Raw genomic sequence first — 24,391 nt, 5'->3', positions numbered from 1 at the left:
GAGCAGTGAGCCACAAGCACAGCGAGCGATTTCACCAGGACATTGCAACAATGGAGAAACGCTATCAATGCTTGCAGACTATTGGTGGACAGTGACAAGAGATGCTCCATTTAATGAATACAAGAGACAAGCCAAGAAGCGCCGAGTAGACACTGAATAGGACTAAACTATGTACAGAATAGTTTTTTGCCTTTTGTTTCATAATAAATTTTATTTATATAACCCTTTTGCTGATTTTTAAAGTGTTACATAAACAGGACAGGTGAAAATATTATCATCTAAAGCAACCATAAACACATGAAAAGACCTAGGTTTACAATTTATGATTAAAACTCTACTATCTACACAATATACATAGACATAAAATGTAAAAACTTAAATATCTTAGAAACAGTAGCCAATCAATTGTTTTAATTGTCATATTTGAATTCAGCACATCAAAATACATAATAAATAGCACATTTTTTCTCTGAAGCAGACGACTTCTCAAAAATTGTAGACAGTGTAATTGACACCGTTTTCTTTCCAAATGCATTTTTCCTTTAACAAAAGGGAAATCAGACAACTAGTCCAGAAAGGACGGTGAGGAGAAGGTAGAATGTTCTTTCCTTGAAAATACCGTAAATGTCTCTTTATGAGTTGGCTGTTGGAGAGTATGAGGGTCAGATGAGCAATAATATTTTCTGTGATATCCCACTGTAGAGTAGTGTTAACACTCCATGATTGCTTTGGCTTTGCTCTATAACATATACAAAACACCCATATAAAGGGAGAAAATTAAATATTTTAATGCATGTAGATTTCTACACACCATCCGTTTACGACTACTCTCTTGAAGCAGGCTAACTTCTTTGTGATTATTTTCAGATGTTACAGAGAAACTCTGGTCATATTTCTACACCGAAATTAGTTTTAATATATTGGTTTCAATAGGTCCTTTTCATTTCTGCAGGCGTCCCCGGACTCCAAATGATCTGTTGGCTCAATTCCACTATCCACGGGATCCTTTCACTATAGAGATTGCAAGAGCAGGAGAGATTTTTGAGCAAACACTTCAGCTGATACAGGAGCACGTTAAACAGGGTCTGCATGTTGATTTTGATGGAATAGGTGAGTATCAGTAAAAGCTAGTATCTTTTCACTTTGCAATGTATTGCTGTATCTCACGGGTGAAATTTGACCTGCAATAATATCTTATCTTTATATTTTTTTTCATCCAGAAGGCATTATACAAAGCATTATACATAGTGTAATGCACCCAGGGTTTATACTGCACCTAGGGTTGGAAAATAGCCATTCTATTCTAGTACCACTGCACGACTTAGGACAAGAAGTGAAAAACCATTTATCTAGTTGAAACTATTGGGTGATTTTGGATATAACAAATTACCAGAGCTGGAAATTGACTGTAACACTGGACTTAACACTTCAACATTTTTGAAAAGTGCTTTAGTTACCACAAGTAATCAGGACCTTTCTTTTACTCTTGTGGAAGATGCCCCCTCCACAGGCACAGTTCCCCTTATATCATGGGGCATTGGATCAGAAATGACTTAAAGGCAAAGGTGGCATTTATTGAGTTTCTTATCAATGCCCCATAATGCAATAGGGAATTGCAGTAACAGAAGAACCATCTTTCAGATGAGAAATTATAAGGATAAGGAAACATTCCTACCCAACTTCTGCATTAATGTACTTACAGTGGTTGAAGCAATTTTCTTTGTATTCTTTGTATTCACTTGTCTATATTTCTTTGCCTGCAATTACATTTTTTAATACTTTTTGATATTGTCATGCTGTTCTAGTGTGAATTGCTCTTTGTTTTTCTTCAGAATTCCATCTCTTTCTCTCTAATGGCAGTTGCATTCTACTGACTATATTATTAATTCACATTTCTTTATTTCATATTATCAAATCCATACTTGTCTTGTCAATGAAGGAGTGTGACCTTTAGGGTTATTATACATTATATGTATTTAAAAAAAAATACAAAATCTTCTATTATTTCATAGGGCTCTTCCATTTTAACATTTCAGTTGCTATTGCGATATCAAAAATCAGCAAGTGGTATAAATTATGACTACGGCTGCAAGTTTCTCACAGAGGTTGCAGAAGTCACAGATTCCGTGACTTTGCGTAACTTCCATGAAATTCCACAGCTGCAGCGGCCCGTGTGGCTGACACCAGGGCCACCCGAACAATTGGCACCCTGGAAGCAGCCAGCAGCAGGTCCAGCTCCTAGGCGGGACTAGGGGGCGCAGGAGGCTCCACGCACTGATCTCGCCCTCAGGCACCATCCCCCAGCTCCCATTGGCCATGGTTCCCAGCCAATGGGAGTGCAGAGCCAGTGCTCAGGGCGGGAGACCTGTGGTTCCCCCCTCCTCCAAGAGCCGGACCTGCTGGCCACTTCCAGGGCGCAGCGCAGTGCCAGGACTAGTAGGGACTAACTTGCCTTAGCCCCGCAGCACCACCGACTGGACTTTTAATGGCCCGGTTGGCAGTGCTGACCGGAGCCTCCAGGGTCCCTTTTCAACCAGGCGTTCCAATCGAAAACCAGACACCTGGCAAACCTCGTCCGGAGCAGTGGCCCCGGGGTGGCCACAGCAGCCACTACTCGGCAGCCCCAGGCAGCTGGTCCTGAGACCCCACAGAGCAGTAACCGGTGGGGCTGGACCTGAGGCCCCCCAGTGCAGCGGGGCCAGGGCAGCTAAGATTTACTCAGGGGTGCTTATAGTAAAAGCCATGACTTGTCATGACTTTTACTAAAAATACCCCTGACTATATCTTAGTCTTAATTATGACACAATAGCACAGAATATTACCAAAAATGTTGTATCCCTTCAGAAAGAGGAAGAGAATGAATCTTACAGACACCGGATTCTGTCTTCTAGCTTGTAAACTCAGATATGTCCAAATTGGTGGTGTCCAAAACCCACTCGCTGCTTGTTAAAAACTGACTATTATAATGTACCCAAAATTGTTCATGGAGATACTACTATGTTTTTATTGCTTGCATGCAGTACCAATAATAGAACTGTCTTTATTTTCTGCACAATCCGTACCTGAAGGAAAATCCTATGGTCAAAGAGCCCTTGCTGAGCCTAAATCCTAAGCATGAGCCTAAATCCTAAACATTTATAAGCCAGATTCTTCTTAGTACACTCTAGACATATTTGTCTACATTTTATTTTCAACATTTTATATGCATCTTGAAACCTGATGATATGCATAATGTTAATTTCTAAATACATAAATATTCACAGTAACATAAATCTCCAAGAGCTGGTTTCTGCTATAATGACCAGTATTTAGGAAGTTTGAGGTCAATATCCCCAGATTTTTGCCTATGCTGCCAAATTTCTTGTCCTCAGAAAGTTATAGAAAACAAGTTACTCTACTAGTCTCCCAGTGTTTGAAAGAGATACCAACCAGGAGCTATGTTAAAAATTTAGGGCTGAAATTTGAAGGTAACAACAGCTGTCGCCTAGAAGCATTACTTTAATTTAGAAGGGCAAATCCTTCACACCTCTTTTCAGCTTTAGATACAGTCTTAAATTATCTTCACTGAAAGGGATAAAACCCACACTTAGGAAAAAATGGAAATGAGATTTGCAGAGTAACCTAGAGGATGATCAATGGAGTCAAAGAGTAAGAATTCAGACTCTGTTAAAGTATACAGATTTTGTTTTGAATTTCATTTTACAAATGGCTCTTTGGAGTATAATGATGACAGATGCACTCACTTAAATATTTTTCCCCACACAAATCCCTCATGATTGAGCTTTGCTTAGTAACTAGGTGAGGGTCAGGGAAAGATGGACTTTACTCCACAAACCACAGCTCCTCCTTGGCTGCTGCTCTAATCCTTTGGCTGCAATATTTGTTGTGACCCTACTGTACCAGCTGGGCTTTAGAAGTTTTTGGCAACTGGAGCCACATATTTTCTGACCGTATGGTCACCCCCTTAGCCCATTGTGGTCTGTGTGGAGCTGGTTAGGAGCTCATGGCAGGACTAAGTATTATCTAGACCATTCCTGACAGGCGTCTGTCAAACCTGCTCTTAAAAATCCCCAGTGATGGAGATTCCGCAACCTCCCTAGGCAATTTATTCCAGTGCTTAACCACTCTGATAGGAAGTTTTTCCTAATGTCCAACCTAAACCTCCCTTGCTGCAATTTAAGCCCATTGCATCTTGTCCTATCCTCAGAGGTTAAAAAAAAAAAAAATTATCCCTCCTCCTTGTAACAACCTTTTATGTACTCGAAAACTGTTATCATGTCCCCTCTCAGTCTTCTCTTCTCCAGACTAAACAAACCCAATTTTTTCAGTCTTCCCTCATAGGTCATGTTTTTTAAACCTTTAATCATTTGTGTTGCTCTTCCCTGGACTTTCTCCAATTCGTCCACATCTTTTCTGAAATGTGGCACACAGAACTGGACATAATACTCCAGTTGAGGCCTAATCAGCGCGGAGTAGAGCAGAAGAATTACTTCTTGCGTCTTGCTTACAATACTCCTGCTAATGCATCCCAGAATGATGTTTGCTTTTTTTGCAACAGTGTTACACTATTGACTCATATTTAGCTTGTGATCCACTATGACCCCCAGATCCCTTTCCGCAGTACTCCTTCCTAGGCAGTCATTTCCCATTTTGTATGTGTGCAACTGGTTGTTCCTTCTTAAGTGGAGTACTGTGCATTTGTCCTTATTGAATTTCATGCTATTTACTTCAGACCATTTCTCCAGTTTGTCCAGATCATTTTGAATTTTAATCCTATCCTCCAAAGCACTTGCAATCCCTCCCAGCTTGGTATCATCCGCAAACTTTACAAGTGTACTCTCTATGCCAGGGGTCTCAAACACACGGCCCGCAGAGTTATTTCCTGCAGCTGACAAGCTCCCCTCCCCCACTGCCCTCCTCCCCCCCAGCACGCTGTGTCCCCGCTCCTCTGCCTACCTTCAGGCACAATTGTTTGGTGGTACTTAGTGCTTTCCGGGGGGAGGAGTGGGGAGCCGTGCACTGCGGGGAGGAGGCGGAGAAGAGGCAGGGCAGGGGCGGGGATTTGGGAAAGGTGTTGGAATAGGAGCAGGGAGGGGGCGGAGTTGGGGTGGGGACTTTGGGGAAGGGCTTGGAATGGGGGTGAGGGAAGGGATGGGAAGAGGCAGAGCAGGGGCGCGGGGCCTCATGGAAGGGGTGGAGTGGGGGCAGGGGCGGGTGGGGTGTCAGTGATGCGGCTCTTGGGCCAATGTACTAGCCTCATGTGGCCCTCGTGGTCATTTGAGTTTGAGATCCCTGCTCTATGCCATTATCTAAATCATTGATGAAGATATTGAACCAAACCGGACCCAGAACCAGTCCCTGCGGGACCCAACTTATTATGCCCTTCCAGCATGACTGTGAACCACTGATAACTACTCTCTGGGAACTATTTTCCAACCAGTTATACACCTACCGTATAGTAGCTCCATCTAGGTTGTATTTCCCTAGTTTGTCTTGCATGAGAAGGTCATGCGAGACAGTATCAAAAGCTTTTCTAAAGTCAAGATATACCACATCTACCACTTCCCCCCCCTCCACAAGGCTTGTTACCCTGTCAAAGAAAGCTATCAGGTTGGTTTGACAAGATTTGTTCTTGACAAATCCGTGCTGACTGTTACTTATCACCTCATTATCTTCTAGGTGTTTGCAAATTGATTTCTTAATTATTTGCTCCATTATCTTTCCGGGTACAGAAGTTAAGCTGACTGGTCTGTAATTCCCCAGGTTGTCCTTATTTCCCTTTTTATAGATGGGCACTATATTTGCCCTTTTCCAGTCTTCTGGAATGTCTCCTGTCTTCCATGACTTTCCAAAGATAATTGCTTATGGCTCAGATATCTGCTCAGTCAGCACCTTGAGTATTCTAGGATGCATTTCATTAGGTCCTGATAATTTGAAGACATCTAACTTGTTTAAGTAATTTTTGACTTGTTCTTTCCCTATTTTAGACTCTGATCCTACCTCATTTTCATTGGCATTCACTATGTTAGATGTCCAATCGCCATCAACCTTCTTGGTGAAAACCGAAACAAAGAAGTCATTAAGCACCTCTGCCATTTCCACATTCTCTGTTATTGTCTTCCCCCTGTGATACAGGAGGCCCACGGAGCAGTGGTAGAGTGATAGAGGGGAAATATATAAGCCCTAAGCTAATTAGGAAGTGGTTTCCTGTAGACTAGGGAGGGTTGCTACAGGTTAATTGGAGCACCTGTAGTCAATTAAGGCCATGTCAGGAACCTAATAAAACCCCCTGCTTAAGGCAGTCAGGGGAGGAGGAGGAAGGAGAGTGGACTGGAGCTTGGAGGTGTGTTGTGAGATTTGAAAGACCAGAGAACCAAAGTAAGGAAGACCCTGCCCCGGCAGGGCAGGGAAACTCCCCCCGCCCCCCCAGCATCTAAGGATCAAGGATAACCCCACCCAAGGGGGAAAGAGGGTAAGAAACCCACAGGGTTGTGAGGCGCAAACCCAGACCCTTCCTCGCTTCCCTCCTCTACCACCTTCCCGGGCCACTAGCGGGGCCCTTGGTACCTAAGAGTAGGGGCAAAGGGTGGCGTCTTAGCCCCCTCGCCCCCCCAGAAAAGTGCGGGACCCACCATATGAACATCGGCCATCTTGTCACACACCCCTCATTGACCCTGTCCTTGGTCTTCCTCTTGCTTCTAATGTATTTGTAGAATTTTTTTTTTGTTACCCTTTATGTCCCTAGCTAGATGGAACTCATTTTGTGCCTTGGCCTTTCTCATTTTGTCCCTACATACTTGTGTTATTTGTTTATATTCATCCTTTGTAATTTGACCGAGATTCCACTTTTTATAGGACTCTTTTTTTTTTTTTTGAGTTTTAGAACATTGAAGATCACTTGGGAAGGTGCAGTCCCTTGACTCAATCACTCTATAGTGGGTTTCCTTCACTATGCAGTGAAACTACCAAAAGGGAAGCCGTAGGTGAATTTCACCCATACAGAGCTGGGTAGAAAAATACTCACCATAGGGTACATTAATTGTTTCCCTGAATTTTATTACTTTGACTCACCAGGAGTGCTGAAGAACACTTCGAGTCGTAACAAATCAAGGCATTTTGTGAATAATGTAAAAGGTGATAAAAGTGCATCTGGGTGGCAGAATACAAGAGGGAGCTGGCATGTGTTTAATGGGCAATGTTCTCCATTCTAAGAGCTTGTTCTAGTCCAAGAAATGCAGAAACATGATAGCATGCTGCTAGCCCTTGACTAATGGAATCTTTTTAGCAAACTTGTAATCTCTTTCTCTCTGTAAACAACGATGCTTCTTGTTTCCTGTTTTTGATTTGTTCACCTAAAACACACTTTCTGTTTTCTCCACTTGGTTTATTTTTTTCCCATGGCATTGAGCACTGTTGTGCCTCGAATTCTTTATGAAGAACGAGTGCAGGAAGGGTTGTGTACAAAATTCCTTTTCAGCTTTTACATGGCTAAGATGGTATGGTATGTGTTTTTCACATAGTCATAGTTACAGGGCTAACTGCCCTCTTTCCTGGTCTCTCTGAGAGCACGCAGTTCAGGTCTTGGGTATCTTGCCCTTATCCATCTTGGAGTGCAATTCTATCTTTTAGACTGGAATCTGGGTACAACAGATCATCTGTGCCAACCATGATTACTGAATAGGCCCCAGTAGATATCTGCATTTCTTCCCTTCTGGAGCCTGTAACCAGCGATTTAGAGAATAACAGCCTTCTTAGGGTTATTAGAAAATGCAACAAAGCATTAGAGAGAGTGATTTCAAAGTCATAAACAGGCTACCCACACATTTAGTCTCATGTAATCCTTCACTACAAGCTAAGTTAGATGGGCTCCCCATTTGAGTTACAGAAAAAAAAGCCAAAACCAACGTAAGCCTTTTTGGAAATCCAGGCACTGTTGAGACTGAGCCAAGTGTCCGTTTATCCCTCAGACAATGTGTTCCCTAGTCTATTGTCTACTCTCCTTTGACATTCCAACACACCGTCTTAGAAATCCATTCCATAAACCCCATTTTGGGGTACAGATCAACATTCACCACTGAGCACCCTCACATTCATCTCTCACATAATATTTTGTGAGTTTTCAGAATGTCTGTGACACAATTAGAAAGAGAGAGATTAGTGGTGGATATATAAACATGTCATTTCTAGAACACTGGTTCAAATGCACCTCAAGTTCGTAGAGACCGAACACCATTCGAATCTGTCAGTTCTTCTCATTGACCTGGTGCTTTCAGTCTAGTTCCCGGTGGACATATATCCACATCAAATAAACCACAGTTACAACTGGCACTAGGGGGCTCTCTTGTTTGCAGCCTCAGAGAATGGCTTAATGTGCATGATGATATTGGCTAGCTAGAGTGTTATTCTTAGATTCTACTTTGGAACCCAGCCAATCTAACAGCCCAGATGTGGATGGTCAGGTCAAATATGTTAGTGAGGTGGTGAGAAGAAGTTTACATGGTCTATTCATCTGTTCTTTCATTTTAAGTACCTTGTAGCTCTATGCTTTTTGTATCCCTTTCAAATTGTTATATTTGTATGGTGCCACCCACTCTCAAGCTTCCAGCTCCCGTGCTGTAGCCTGGCGTGGGTGGAGACTCATGTCTCTCTCCTTTCTGCCCGGGGTATTTCCAGGCTTCACAGTTCCCTGCCTTCACTGTGTTGTTCCCAGCAGAGGCAAACTGCCCAAGCATTCCTGCTTGCTTTCTCTTCAGAGATGGACACGAGGAATTGTCAACAGTTATAAGTTACCACACAGTTCTTTCTGTGCAAGCCTAGTTTACTCTTCTGATAAAAGCACTACAGAGAATACATTTTAAAACAATAAAAGAACCTACATGCATGCTAATAAGCATACCGGATATCACACCAACCAAAGGAGTCTTTCCAAACATCACCCAAGGGGTTTCTTTTGTGGTGATAAATTCATTACAGCTTCAGCTCTGAATAAGCACCTTAAAATATGTTTAGTCGAAACTTTATACAGTTATGGGGTCTTTGAGCTGGGGTTTTCAGAACCAGGTAATTAGTAGACAATGTTTTTCCTCTTCAGGGCATAGCTTCAAAAGGATGGGTTTGAAGTGGGTTATTTGCATTCCCCTTACTCCCAGTTACTTCCTAGTATATCCTCCTCGCAGATATTGTTCCAGAAAGCCCTTTGAAGTTCCTAATACCTTCCAAAGATTGCATTATTCAGTTTCCTACAGAAGTTACATACATACAGTGACACATACACAATTGCATTTGTAATACAATGGGCCCCAAAGGTATTAAACCTAATTCAATAAGATTTTACTTAATTCAGTAAAGTTAATTCAGGATATTGTCAGTTTTTCACAGGAGGAAATCTGAGTAGCCAATTTTGCATCAGGTTGGGCAAGAGAGTGTGTGCATTGGGGGTAGGATGGTTGGCCATTTTCTCTGCCTTAAAGATGGTACAGATCCCTGAAATATGGCATGAGGCAATGGTAATTGCCATTCCAAAGCCTGGGAAGCCCACAGATGAAGCGGCAAGCTCTAGGCCGATTTCTCTACTATGCATGACGTATAAACTTCTTGAACGCATCATCCTTAAAAGAATACATCCTTTTACTGAGCCACTTATCCCTGTCAAACAGGCAGGCTTCCGGCCAAAACGTAGTTGTTGCGACCAAGTTCTGGTACTCACAAGTCACATTGAGGCTGGCTGTCAGAAAAAACTAAAGACTGGCGCAGTATTTGTTGACCTGTCATCTGTGTATGACACTGTATGGATTAAGGGTCTGATGCTGAAACTTGCAAAAATTATGCCTTGCTACGAAACACTCCACCTTTGTGGTCCATGCTGAGTAACAGACACCTATGGGTGTACCTGGGTAATAAGACCAGCTCACTGTGTACCATAAACAGACTACCACAATGCTCTGTACTGACACCAACACTTTTTAATATTTCCGTAAGTGGCATGCCTCCACCTAAATCGTTAAAATTTGGGTATGCAGATGATCTTGCCATGACAATCCAAGCAGCAAACCTCCATGACATTGAGAAAGCATTAACTGAGGACCTCCAACTATGGAACAATACTTCTGGAAATGGAAGCTGAAACTAAACCATGGAAAAACAATAGTAAGCGCATTTCATCTTGATAATAGGAATGCCAAAAACACACAAAGTAGCTTTCTGTGGTAAAAATGTGCAACATGATTACACTCCAACATACTTCAGAGTGGAACTCGACCGCATCCTTACCTTCCATGATCACCTTGAGAAGGTAACTGCAAAGATAAAAATGAGAGCCAACATAATTTAGAAACTAGCAGGTACAACCTGGGGTGCATTGGCCTCAGCGTTGCGAACATCTGCAATAACACTTGTATATTCGGTAGCTGAATATTGTTCACCCATATGAAGCAGATGCAGCCACATGTGACTTGTTGACACCCAGCTGAATACAGTGATGCGGTGCGTCACTGGAACCCTTAAGTCGACACCAACGCCATAACTACATGTTCTTTTTAACTTCGCTCCCCCACTGATATGCCGAATTGCTGCAATGCTCCGTGAAGCTCAGCGAATCCAGGAAAACAGATGTCTTCCTATCCACCAAGACCTCGACAGTGCCCCCCCCTCCAATCTCTTCAGTCTTGTAAGTCTTTCTGGGAACATCTGCTTTGCCTCATGCAATCGGACTACGATCAGAGAAGGTTTGGTAAGCAGATTGGGCTAAACAAGACTTAAAAAATAAGCACCTCGTGCCGGATCCCCCACAGAAGGTTCAATCTTCCACAGTCATCTTGGTCAACTCTGAACCGAATCCAAACCAACTGTAGTAGATGCAGACATCTAATGCACAAATGGAAAATCAAGGACTCCCCAGCATGTGAGTGTGGTTCCCCATGAAAAATCATCAAACATATTACTACCTACCGCCCAATTTATGAATACGAAGGAGGCATCACTGCAATAAATTCTGCTACTTCTGATGTAGCCATTTGACTCGATGAAGTTCAGGTGAAATTGTAGTTGCTGCTCTACACCAGCCATATGGAAGAAGAAGAAGTGGAGGATTTAACTGAGTGACTTTGTTCCTGAGTTTCAGAGACAATGTGGAGGACCTCAAGGCTTCATCAGATGGTGCTGGGGCATAAATTGGAGGACTTTGATGGCATAGCAGTATCTCCTGAAGCGTAACTGTCCATGTCTGTATCCTCACTATTGCTTAATGCAAGAATACACATTTATAATTCTCTGGCTCTTCCTTAAATATAGTAATGAAAAGCACTGCAAGGTGGAACATTAACAAAAATCCCTCTATTGCAATTCTTTAATACTGAGTTAATATACAAACATACCATTATTAGATCATAAGAGTCACTCCAATGGTTCATCTAGCCCAGTATCCTGTTTTCTGACAGTGGCTGGAGCCAGATGCTTCAGATCAGGCACATGGCCTGTCAGGGTAATCTGCTGGCGGGCCGCAAGACAGTGTTTACATTGACCGTCCGTAGGCACGGCCACCCACAGTTGCCCACCACTGCTTCAGAGGGAATGAACAGAACAGGGCAATTATCAAGTGAGCCATCCTCTGTCATCCAGTCCCAGCTTCTGACAGTCAGTGGTTCAGGGACCCCCAGAATATGTGGTGGTGTCCCTGACCATCTTGGCTAATAGCCATTGATGGACCTATTCTCCTAATTCTAATTTGAATCCAGTTATACTTTGGTTCTTCACAACATCTCCTGGCAGTAAGTTCCACAGGTTGACTCTGTGTTGTATGAAGAAGCATTTCCTTATGTTTGTTTTAAACATGCTATCTATTATTACTATGTAATAACATGTGAAATTAATGTCAAAATTAAAGGCATGATTGTCTCTTTGGCCCCTCACTGGGTAGGGGTTTAGGGGGCTTCAAAATAAGGAAGGGACAGGAATTCCTAATTCTGTTAATTCTATGGATCCACGGGGGATGGAACACCTGAGATCGATGGAGGCTGGATCTATCTGATGTGGGCAGCTGGTCCTCTTTTCTGTTCCTCTGTTCTTCTTTTCTCATTGTAAAGATACTTCTTTAAGATCCCTGCTGTCATTGACTCTGTGTACATGATTTATATATATGAGATTATATGATATTGTTCTGGATGAGGGGTGAACCATACCTGTGATCAGTCTGTGGGCACTTCTTGTCAGCGAAAGGACTGAGCCAGAGTTATAGAATTCAAGGTCAGAAGGGGCCACCAGGTCATCTAGTCTGGCCTCCTGTACATCACAGGCCACCAACACCACCCAGCAACTGCAAACCCAAGAACCAAAATTAGACCAAGGTATCACAGCCCTTAGGAGACTAAACTATTGTATGCCACAGGCAGAGAATAGGAGGGACTGAGGTGCATCTATGCTTGAGACCCCTGCAGTGGCAGGGAGTTGGTTAAATGATCTAGACCCAGATGATCTTGGGAAGCAACCCTCACCTCATGCTGCAGAGGAAGGTGAAAAATCCCCAAGGTCACTGCCAATCTGACATGGGAGAAAATTCCTTCCCAACCCTACATATGGCTATCAAATACATGCTGAGCATCTGAGAAAGAACCAGCTAGCCAAGCACATGAGAGAGTGAATTCTCAGTACCACCTCAGAGTACCGGCTCACCTCATCCAATGTCCTGTCTCCCGCTGTGGCCATCTTTGATGCACTTCTTTCAGATTTGAATCCCATGATTCACCACACTTTTTACTGGACCACCAGGTTATAGCACCCTCTGTTTACCAACAGTATTACCTCCATGGGGTCCAACTAGGTTTGACATCTGCTCTAGAATCTCCAGTGACAGAGAACAAAGCTTGTTCAAATCACTGAGTGATTTATTTGTTCATAGCAGCATCAGAATCAGAGAGAAAAGGGTAAAACATAAGACAAGCCTACATGCATATTGTCTTACATAAACATGGCTGTCCCTTGAAAGTTTACGTAGGTCCTTACTTATTCCTAGTGCCTCAGCAACTGGGGACCATGTTACAATCAGATTTTCTGCAACTCCTCTGTCTCCCCTCTTCTCCAAGGCTCAGGTTTTTAACTGCTTCTCCAACCTCTTTGTTTGAAAGTTCCATCATAAAAAAAAAAACACCTTGGTTTCCAGCTGGAGGCTTTCCACCCTCCTTCCCTCCGAACTAGCTACACCCAATTCCACATCTGCAGAGGTAAGCTTCAAAGGAATTATTGTGTCCAATGGACATGTGAATATGGCTGTTTGAACCCAGTAGCTTTTGGTATCTGCAGTTCAAAGCTAGCTCAAACTGATTTAACTCTTGAGATACCTTTTAGCCAGCAACACAATAACCACCAAGCCCATAGACAGATATAAAATTAATACAGAACAATGCGGATAATTCCCACATTCTCCACAAATATACATTATGTCCATCTTTTTTAAAACATTAGGTTGGGTGACTGACATTACCTGTCATTGATATTTCTTGTACAAAGCCTGTGACATCAGATAGGATTTAGAGAAAGTGTTGGGTGGTATTTTAAACAAACTAACCACAAGAAACACTAAAGATTTGCTGTTATCAGTGATCACATTCTGTGCTTAATTTTTTTTTTTTGCTATTGTTGTGCTCTTACAAATAAAAGGTGATTTTCCTTCCATATTCACAGCCTTTGATGTCATTTTGTTTTCATATACCAAATGTTATAAGTGTTTGAAACTCCTTGTGCAATGCTTTAGTATAGGAGCCAGATGTTCAGCACCTGTTGTTTTTTTTTCAGTAAGAAGTTGTTCCAGCTATTTTTTTCTCAGAACTAATAACAAGTATATTTACTATAAAACCAATCTTTGCCTTGAGTTTATTTTCAAGTTACTTTTTAATCTTTTAATATAAAAGATCCAGAGGAGTAACAACTTTGCATGTGCAGATGGAATCTGAACTTCTAGTTCAGGGATTATGTGTTTTTTTTTTTCCCATACAGGGTAGTTAATATTAGAACATAATAAACAAATTATTATTTTATCATTTTATTCCAGGTAATTTGCTCCAAAGCACTCTTCCTCTCATTTACCTTAGAGTTTATTCTTTACTGCTATTATGTTTTAAATTATAATTTAAATGCAATTCATCTACACCATTCATATTCACATACAGTAGGGATGCATCCATGTAATCACTATTGTATTTTGAAAGAATTGGTCCCACTAGATAACTATTGGTTATATGTTGTCACTCCATTATATCATAACTTGGAGTTAATCAGAGGCAAAGAAAGTTTGAGGTGTATCCCTTTCCAACCCAGCATGTGAGGCATTACCCGTTTCCCTACCTCTCACATGGCTAGTCCGGGACAGGGATATAAATGGAAAAGGGAAGCTGTTGCAGAGGTGGCTAACTCATAGACACTAAAGTCAAAACGGGCAATCATGATTATCTAGTCTGATCTCCGATAAGTTGCAGGGCACAGAACCTCACCCACCTACTCCTGCAATAGTGCTATAACCTCTGGCCGAGTTACTGAAGTCCTTGTTGGGATTCCCTCCGAGACCGCTTTCCACTCCGTTTCCCAAGAACTCAGTTCGACTCCAGCCTTTGTCACGCAGGTATCTTTATTTGCCATACAGCAGTGCTACACTGAGTTGATCAGACTCCAACACAGGGGGAATAGATGCAGGGTACATCACAGCTCCAAAGTTACGCAGAAACCCTCTCCTCTAATGGTTAGAAACTTTCATCTAATTTCAAGCCTCAACTTGTTGATGGACAGTTTATATCCATTTGTTGTTGTGCCAACATTGGCCTTTAACTTAAATAACTCCTCTCCCTTCCTTGTGCTTATCCCTCTGATGTATTTATAGAGAGCAATCATATCTCCCCTCAGCCGCCTTCTTGTTAGGCTAAACATGCTAAGTTCCTTAAGTCTCCTCTCGTATGGTAGGTTTTACATTCCTCTAATCATCCTAGTAGTCCTTCTCTGCATCTGTTCCAGTTTGAATTCATCTTTCTTAACATGGGAAACCAGAATTGCACCCAGTATTCCACATGAGGTCTCATCAGTGCCCTGTATAATGGTAATAATACTTCCCTGTCTCTTCTGGAAATACCTCACTTGATGCATCCTAGGATTTCATTAGCCTTTTTCACAGCCATATCACATTAGCAGCTCATAGTCATCCTGTCATCAACCAATACACCCAGGTCTTTCTCCTACTCTGTTGCTTCCAGCTCCTACTCTGTTGCTTCCCCAACTTATAGCAGAATATAACTGTGACATACCTATGGTACAGTCCAGACTAATGAGTAGACATATCACCCCTACCCTCTAAGCTGCGGTTCCCTTTACATTGCTTTGCAGCTGTAGCCTCCAGCTTGGACTTCTCACAAACAGCCTCTAACTATGTCTATGTGTGTGTTGCAGCCAGCTAGCCGCACCTTGGCTCTTACCAGCCTTAGTTATAATGCAAGATGACCCCAACATACTCTCTTAGATTTCCCCCCAGAAATATATGTCCTGTACTGCGCAGCCCTCTCCAGGACAATAGAAGTATTATTAAATTCAGTCCATTATTACTTTAAGAATACTATGCTATCTTACTAGTTCTTCAGACATTTCAATTTAAACACACCGGATTAGATAAAACAATAAAACAAAATTATTAACTACAGAGGATAGATTTTAAGTGAATACAAGTAATGAGGCATAAAAGTCAGAAATGGTTACAAGAAAAATAAAGATAAAACACAACTAATGTCTAATTTACCAAACTATGTTAAAGTCAAAGCAAAGTTTTTCTCTCCACATGCTTTCAACAGTCTTACTGGCTAAGCTTCTTAGGCCAGGACCCCTTCTTCTGTTTAATGGCTGCTTCCTTTGTCCCATTTTGTTCAGTGAATCGGGGGACAGAAAGGGAGGAAGAGAAGGGGTGCCTTGGGGTATCTTGTTATAGTTTGTTGCCCGTTTTGAGAAGCATTTCCAGCTGGGAGAAAGGCAACAGGCAGTCTGTGTGGAAGGCAACTGCATGCTGTTTCTTTGCTAAGAGGTAGATATTTTTGCCCTTGTCCCCTTTCCTGCCAAAGAATGGCCACCTAGCAAGTAATGGCCTATCAGCCTTGTTTACACCTGGCTGAGGCATCAGCTTGCTCTTTGTCTCTGAGGAACTGGTTTGGCCCACTCCCTTCTCCAGAAAACATACTTTTAGTCATGATCTCAGCTTATGTTTATAGCTTCACATATAACACTGCTACATGTATTTTGCCATGATATTATTGGTCAGCAAATTGAGTTTTTAAATATCTCACAAGGCATACTTTGTATAAAGATTATTGCAATAGTGTTCAGGGTGTGGACACGGGATACATTCTGTCACAACTACCTAAGTACATGACCTTGCGGTTTGCACTATTAAATTTCATCCCATTTCTATTACTCCAGTTTTTAAGGTCATCCAAATCTTGTTTGATATTCTGGTCTTCCTTTGTATTGGCAATATCTCCCAACTCTCTGTCATCCCAAATTTTATTAGCATACTCCCATTTTTGGGCCAAGATCACTAATTAAAAAGTTAAATAAGATTGGTCACAAGACCAATCCACTAGGAACCTCCCTCCATACTGACAGTACACCTTTCAGTATGACCTGCTGTAGTCTCCCCTTTACCCAATTTCTTAGTAACGTACATTTTGTAATGGAGTTTATTACAAGAGAAATGTATTGTGGGCAGGATGTGGCACTGACGTACATTGAGCTACAATGGAAATGTGTAGAAGAGCTTTAGAGGACTGTTTTCAGTAGTGAAAAAATTATAAATAACTGAAAGAATATTCTGATTTATGCAGGGTATTTTTGTGTGGTTTATGGAACTGTAGAAATTAGAGATGGAGAGGATATAAAAACTTCTACCAGTAGTCTATCCCATGCCAATCTCAGATTCATTCCTATAGTATACTTTCCAGTGTTTTATTCAGTTCAATTTTAAATTACTGAAATGATGGATCATTCACCATCTTCAGTGACAAAGAATCCTGTGGCACCTTATAGACTAACAGACGTCTTGGAGCATAAGCTTTCGTGGGTGAATACCCACTGCATCCGACGAAGTGGGTATTCACCCACGAAAGCTTATGCTCCAATACGTCTGTTAGTCTATAAGGTGCCACAGGACTCTTGGTTGCTTTTTACAGATCCAGACTAACACAGCTACCCCTCTGACACTTGACATCTTCAGTGGGAGTGTCTTCTGTAGGCTAATATATTTTTCTGTTTAAAAACAGTTTTCTAATGTTCACCCTGTGTGTTCCTTTGCCCAATTTCCTCCTATCAGTTTATTCTCATCCCCTGGTGCATTCTTTCTCTTTGATGTTTCTATCCGCCAAATACTCGTAGACAGTTCTAATATCCCCGTTAGCCTTTGTTTGGCCAAGCTATTAAATTTCTTTTTATCTTTCTTCATAAATCAATCCCTTCAGCCCTTTAAATATTGTCAGTTCTTCTCTGAATTTTCTCCAGTTTATCTAAAACTTTCTGTCATTCAGGTTCAAGAACTGAATGCAGTATTCTCGGTCTGGTTTCATCAGCGATTATTACCTCCCTAGTCCATGACAATGTCTCTGCTTTAAAAACAGAAACAAAATCATATTTTTGCTCTCATGTTGCATTGCTAGCTCAAATTTAATTTGCACTATCACTCTTAGTCCTCTTTCAGCATTACTGCCTTCCAAATATCTGCCTCCCATTGATAAGGCTTCTCTCCCTCCTCCCTCATCTTCCAGCTATATTAGCTTGCATTTTCCATCTTAAATATCAGTTGGTTGTTACCTGCCCATATTTCAAACCTATTTTATAGAGTTTTAGCATTTCTGTATATTATTTTTTAGCCCTCTCTGGTATTCACATCACGCCCCACTTTAGCTGTTGTTGCTATCGCTTCAGTGTTTCCTCCACAGCCCAATCCTGACCGCTGTTTAAGTTAGTGGGAGATTTGCCATTAACTTCTGCAGGAGCAGACCCACAGTCTATCAGAAATTCAGTAAGGCCTATATCATGACAAACACTTTAAGATAAAGAGACTTTTATCCAGGTATAAACACCATTAATTACTATTGAACTTAAGAATCTTGCATGGATTCTTACACTTCTCTTTTATATGAGATCAATTAATTTCTTCAAATGTTGTGTTTCAGAGTTTCGCTACAATGACCTGGTTTCCCCACACTACCTCAGTCTGATTGCCAATCTCTCTGGATGTACAGCTCACAGGCGTTTCCCAAACTGCTCTGACATCTGTTTCCATCAAAAGTACAGAAGCTACGATGGAACATGCAACAACCTACAGCACCCAATGTGGGGTGCCTCTTTGATTGCTTTCGAACGGATCCTTAAACCTGTGTACGAAAATGGCTTTAACTTACCCAGGAGTGTCAGTCATGACTCTTTGTATAATGGCTATCCTCTTCCACTACCAAGGCTTATTTCAACAGAAATGATTGGTACAGAGACCATAACTCCTGATGATAGGTACACGCATATGCTCATGCAGTGGGGCCAGTTTTTAGACCATGACTTGGATCAGACAGTGCCTGCACTGAGTATGTCTCGTTTTTCTGATGGACAGTCTTGTAGCTCAGTGTGTACTAATGATCCACCTTGCTTCCCCATCATTATTCCTCAGAATGATCCCCGAGTGACAAATTCTAAATGCATGTTGTTTGTTCGCTCAAGCCCAGTTTGTGGAAGTGGGATGACCTCTTTAATAATGAATTCAGTCTATGCAAGGGAGCAGATAAACCATCTAACATCATATATCGATGCTTCTAACATTTATGGAAGCTCTGACAGGGAATCAGAAGAGTTAAGGGATAATACAAATCAACATGGTCTCCTCAAGGAAGGCCTGCTTGTCCCATCTTCTGGAAAGCACTTATTACCATTTGCCACAGGTCCCCCGACTGAATGCACAAGAGATGAAAATGAAAGCTCTATACCTTGCTTCCTTGCAGGAGATCACCGAGCCAATGAGCAGCTGGGCCTCACAGCCATGCACACATTGTGGTTCCGTGAACATAACCGCATAGCAAGGGCACTGTTGAAAATGAACCCACACTGGGATGGAGATACTATTTACAATGAAGTCAGAAAGATTGTTGGTGCGCAGATGCAACATATTACCTATAGCCACTGGCTACCCAAGATCCTTGGTGACCATGGCATGAAGATGATGGGTGACTACAAAGGTTATAACCCCAATGTGAATGCCGGGATTATTAATGCCTTTGCAACTGCAGCTTTTAGGTTTGGCCACACATTGATCAATCCGATTCTTTATCGCTTGAATGAGACCTTTGGAGAAATCCCACAAGGCCATCTTCCACTCCACAAAGCTTTCTTTTCACCATTCCGGATAATCCAGGAAGGTGGCATTGATCCACTCCTGCGTGGCCTTTTTGGCGTTGCTGGTAAAATGCGAGTATCTTCTCAGCTTTTGAACCTGGAGCTGACCGAGAGGCTTTTCTCCATGGCACACTCAGTGGCTCTGGATCTGGCAGCTACGAATATCCAGAGGGGGCGTGACCATGGGATTCCTCCATACGTTGACTATAGGGTTTTCTGTAATTTAACCTCAGTTGAGAAGTTTGAGGATCTTCACAATGAGATTAAAGAGCCAAAGATTAGAGAAAAGCTGAAAAAGTGAGTATTAGTGAAAATACACTTATTGTGTGTGATACATGGCAGTTAATACTATATCTTAATGTCTCATCAGAGGCCATGGCAAGTCTGGTTTTTAAATGGTTTTAAAATTGCTTAACTGCAAACTCCCTCTTAAAATCTTAGTTACACACCTCTCTCCCTCTCCATGCAATTTCCTTTCTTGTTTTTTCAGACAAGATTGATGAGATCTCCCTCCTTCCAGATCTCTATCTCTCTTCCTCTATCTTCCCTCAGCCTTTCTCAGCCCTTTTTCTTCTTCCCAATAACTGTCACTGACATTTTTTGCCTGCTCTCCTCAAGTGCTCCACCTACGTTTTTGACCCCATTCATCTCCCATCTGCACTCTCTTACCCCCACTTTTAACCTCTCATCTACTCTTCTAATTAACTTGTCATTCTCCTCTGGCTTCTTTCCTTCAACATACAAGCATCATAAGGTTTCCCCATCCTCAGTCCTATTTATCTCTCCAGCTATTCTCCTCCTTCCTTCCTTCCTTCCTGCCATCTCTAAACACACTGGATGAGCCATTTATAGCTCTTTACTTGAGTTCCTTTCCATCATCTCCATCCTGGATCCCCTGCCCCCAGTCTGGCTTCCACCCTTTCCACTCCTCCAAAACTGCTTGCACAAGATTTCTAACAAGCTTTTCTTGACCAAATCTATAGACCTCTACTCCATCCTCATCCTCCTTAATTTTTTAGCTGTGTTTGACAGTGTTGATCATATCCTCTTTCTCAGCATCTTATCCTTTCTTTTTTTTTATACAGTCTTCTACTGGTTCTCCTTCTTCTCTAATCACCCTTTCAGTGTCTTTTAGGTGGCTTCTCCTCTATTCTCCCTTTTACTGTGGAGTCCAGCAGAGCTCTGTTTTTGGCTCCTTCTTCTTCTGATTTGTATGCCTTTTCTTTGGGTGATCTCGTGTGCTCACATACTCCTAGCTACTGTCTGTACATTGAAGAAGACCAGAGCTACCTCTCTACTCTTTATCTGACACTCCTCACCTAGTCCTGCATCTCACATGATTTATCTCACATCTACTTCTGATGTATTGCCATCAACTTAAATTTAATATGGACAAAGCAAAACTCCTTATCTGTCCTCTGAAATCTTCTCTGCTTCCCCCACCTACTGTCAAACACGCCATTCTTTCATTTCTTTCTTGATGCCTGGCTTATCTGCTTCTCCCACAACTGTTTCTGGGCTGATTCCATGCTGAACTCTTTACATGAGGAATCCCCTTCCTAAGCTAGTTCACAAGGACACTGATCTGATCACTGTAATTACTCCTCAGGACCCACAGCTGTTGTGAGGCCTAGTCAACAAATGAGTCAGCAGAGATATTAATTTGTGATGATCTGGTAATGGAACAAATTTCCACCAAATAGTACATTAGTCCTCAATGAGTTCCAATATTATCTCACTGATGAGTTGCCCCCATCTTTCCTCCTGCAGTCTCCTCCTTACTGTCTTGTTTCCCCCCAACCCAGTGATGTTATGTCTAATACTAGCTTGAAAGTGCTTTTGTTTAGTCAAGCAAACAGAAAGGTTGTTGGTTGTGTGGTATAAATAATAATAATTTAAATGGCAAATGCTAGATTGACCTTACTAAAGATCTGTTGCAGAATGAGTACAGCAGAAAGCATTTCCCCGTGTTAATGTGGTTCTAGTCTCTCTATCGTGCCTCAACCCTAACTTGGAGGGACCATAATTAAAAGTGAAATGATAGGTCATTTTTCATGCCTATTTGCTTCTCTGTTGGACTCCCAATGATACTGATAATTAGTGCCCTCCTGACTAACACTATTGGTTTTTCTGATGGAAACACCTGTGCATTTGGAAGTGGACTGTGATGATGAACTCATTCCATGTAGGCTAACAAACAGTAGTCAGATGGTAATGATTTTCTGTCATCCCTGACCTAAGCTGGAATCAAACTGTTGACCTAAGGTGACTGGTGCTCTATCCTTTTGCTTATGTTTATGGAGAAATATAGGGATTTGATTTTTTTTTTTATGAAGGCTCTGAGCATTTCCAAGAAAATGTATGTAACCCTTCTTACTAGAATAAAGTCTCACTAGCTGTACATGGCTTGCAGAGGTGTTTAACATATATAACACATTATAGAGATAATGCAGTATGGCAGATTTTTTAAACTTATGTTTTCTTTCACCAGCCTCTAAATATGATGAAATAAGGAAGTAATAATTGTTTATAATCATCTCTCGAGAGCTTGACAAAATAAATAGCGACTCAACCTTCCCTTTGTGTTGTAAAAAGCATGGGGGAGGTCAATGGCATGGCTAGTTAGTTTCTCGTTCTCTAAGGGAACGTCTGCACTGAAGCTGAGGTGTAATTTCCAGCTTGGACAGACATACCCATGCTAGTTCTGATTGAGCTAGTGGACTAAAAATAGCAGCGTAGCTAACAGCCCTGAATTTAATTCCATCTGAAACACTAGTACTAGTAAAAACAACGAGGAGTCTTTGTGGCACCTTAGAGACTAACAAATTTATTTGGGCATAAGCTTTCATGGGATATAACCCACTTCATCAGATGCATGGAGTGGAAAATACAGTAATGCTATGTGAATCAATACTGTGCATTGAGTCCCTACTGTGCAAATAAAATGTACTCAAAAGTATTCATATTGAATGTGTAAGTAATTTATTTACTGCAATTGGAATCTAAAATTGTATAATCCTACACAAAAAATATACAGCACTACTGCTTTTTATGTAGCACTGTACGCATCATTGGTTTCAAAGTGCAGAAAAGTGTATAAAACAAAAACAATTATCATTACTGATAAAAATGCAACAGTGAACAAGAAAGCTTTAAGATGTGACTTAAAAACAGATAAGGCATTTTGGTTTGCATTTTGAGATAAGCTATTCATTTCAATGAGTAGGAACATAAGCACAGAAATCTGTCATTCAATGGATTCTATGACTAAAAATTGAAACTTTAAAAGGTGACAATGTGGAACATAAGCTGAATGAAATGTGTCTAGATGTCAGAAACACACTGGGCAGGTCAAAACCAAAATATAAAAGTGAATATTTTTGTTGAGCAGCCAGTGTCAGGATGCTAAAACATGTAGACCGCGGTTGCAAGTTTCAGAATCCTACTACAGCAGGCTTCTGAGCAAGATGAAGATTGCACAATCACCTATTCCAATAATGAAGACCAAAAGAGATTAAATCATCTGAGAATGTGCTAAGAGCCAAAGTGGTCAACATTTAGCAACACAGTTCCATTGTATGTGGTACTTGTAAACAGAGATGGAAACTTGGCTGTCAAATTCAGTTGCAAAATTTGATCTCACTCCCTTCCCCATAGTTCAGGGCTCAGATCTGGAGTTTTCATTAAAGCCCATTTTTATAACTAGATCTATTGATTTTCACTTTCACACTCTCACATGCAGAAACATTTACATGTAAGTCCATTAATTTTTCATGGGGAAATGCTGTCATTTGTAGTAGTAAATATGATTTTTATACCCTCATGGCAAATTTGCAGCCCAAAAAGTATTTGCAAATTGTTACACGTTTATCCCAGGTAAAATGTCTTTTTTTTCCTTCAGTAATCCATAATCATTTTATATTTTATTTCCTAGTGTAATTTTCCCTTACATATTGTTATTCCTAAATTGTATTTATTCATGTTTGTGTTTCTGTTACTTCAGAACTGTGAGTATGTACTCTGAATGTTAGTTTATCCATTAAGTACTGTAGTCTCTTGTGCCAAGATTTTGGAAAAGAGATTCCTAAAGTTAAGCTTTGAATCCATAAATAAGTGGGTCTGTCTTTTAAAAGTGCTGAAAACCCAGCAGATCTCATTGACTTCAGGCACCTACCCAGTTATTACAGTCTTGGCCCAGAAACGTTACATATCTTTTGACTATTTCTGTTTGTCATCTCTTCTGTTTTTCCAGTAGAGAGACATTCATTTATCCAGTGTGACTTCAGGACTTCAGTTAGTTTTGTAGCTTAAAAAAAGTCCTGAAGAGTCACTTATCTTATTCAGTTATGATTTTTAAGCACTGTATATCCCCATACAATTTTCCTCATTTGAGCTAATATTATAATCTCAGGTCTTAGTGCTAACAAGTTTGAATCAAGTCAACAAGCTGATAAAGTCTTTTTCAAAAGAAAAGTTTTCATTCTCACACTCCTTTCCCCACTCCCTCTTGCTCCACGCACTGTTGCCTTCCATGTCCACCCTCCCAACATCTTTTTCAGTGTAATTATTGTTAGAACTTGAGCCGAAGTAGTGGGAAAATGCTCTTGAGAAAAATAATCATCTTCCCTCTGTTTTTTTTTTAATTGTTCCCCAAGAGGCCTGTTGTTCTAGTTCTTTCCTCTTTTGTCAATAACATATTAGGAACAAAATGTTAGGAATAATTCAAGACAGTAGTGGTTTTAACTAAAGTAATCTAGAACAAGTACCTGGTGTAAGAAATCCTTACAGCTTTGTTATTAAGGTGTTTCAGAGCAGAATTAGCAGTAATTATCTTGCACAAAGAGCACTACTTTTCTCTGGTCTCATTTCTCTGGGCCAGTACAGACTGAGTGCTCTGCATTGCTTTCTAGAGGAGGAAGGGGGTGGGTTGTCGTGGGTTACTGAACAATGATCCTCTCCAATCAGGTGTAACATTGATGAAACCAATGAAACCCATTCA

General features: G+C 41.2%; 1 protein-coding gene across 1 annotated transcript in view; it reads left to right on the top strand.

Annotated features, from left to right (window-relative positions):
* Nucleotides 1–24,391, top strand: part of PXDNL (peroxidasin like) — a 291,769-nt gene that overhangs the window by 216,349 nt on the left and 51,029 nt on the right. Inside the window, exons 19-20 of the mRNA XM_026647339.1 lie at nt 953–1,110; nt 18,186–19,689. Coding sequence (XP_026503124.1) covers nt 953–1,110; nt 18,186–19,689 — 1,662 coding nt within the window. The remainder of the gene's footprint in view (nt 1–952; nt 1,111–18,185; nt 19,690–24,391) is intronic.

Source organism: Terrapene carolina, unplaced genomic scaffold, assembly GCF_002925995.2.
Source record: "Terrapene carolina triunguis isolate 2854851 unplaced genomic scaffold, T_m_triunguis-2.0 Scaffold58, whole genome shotgun sequence".
NCBI classification, from domain to species: Eukaryota; Metazoa; Chordata; order Testudines; family Emydidae; genus Terrapene; species Terrapene triunguis.
Note: the sequence above shows the minus strand (reverse complement) of the source record. Positions and strands in the feature narration are given on the sequence as shown.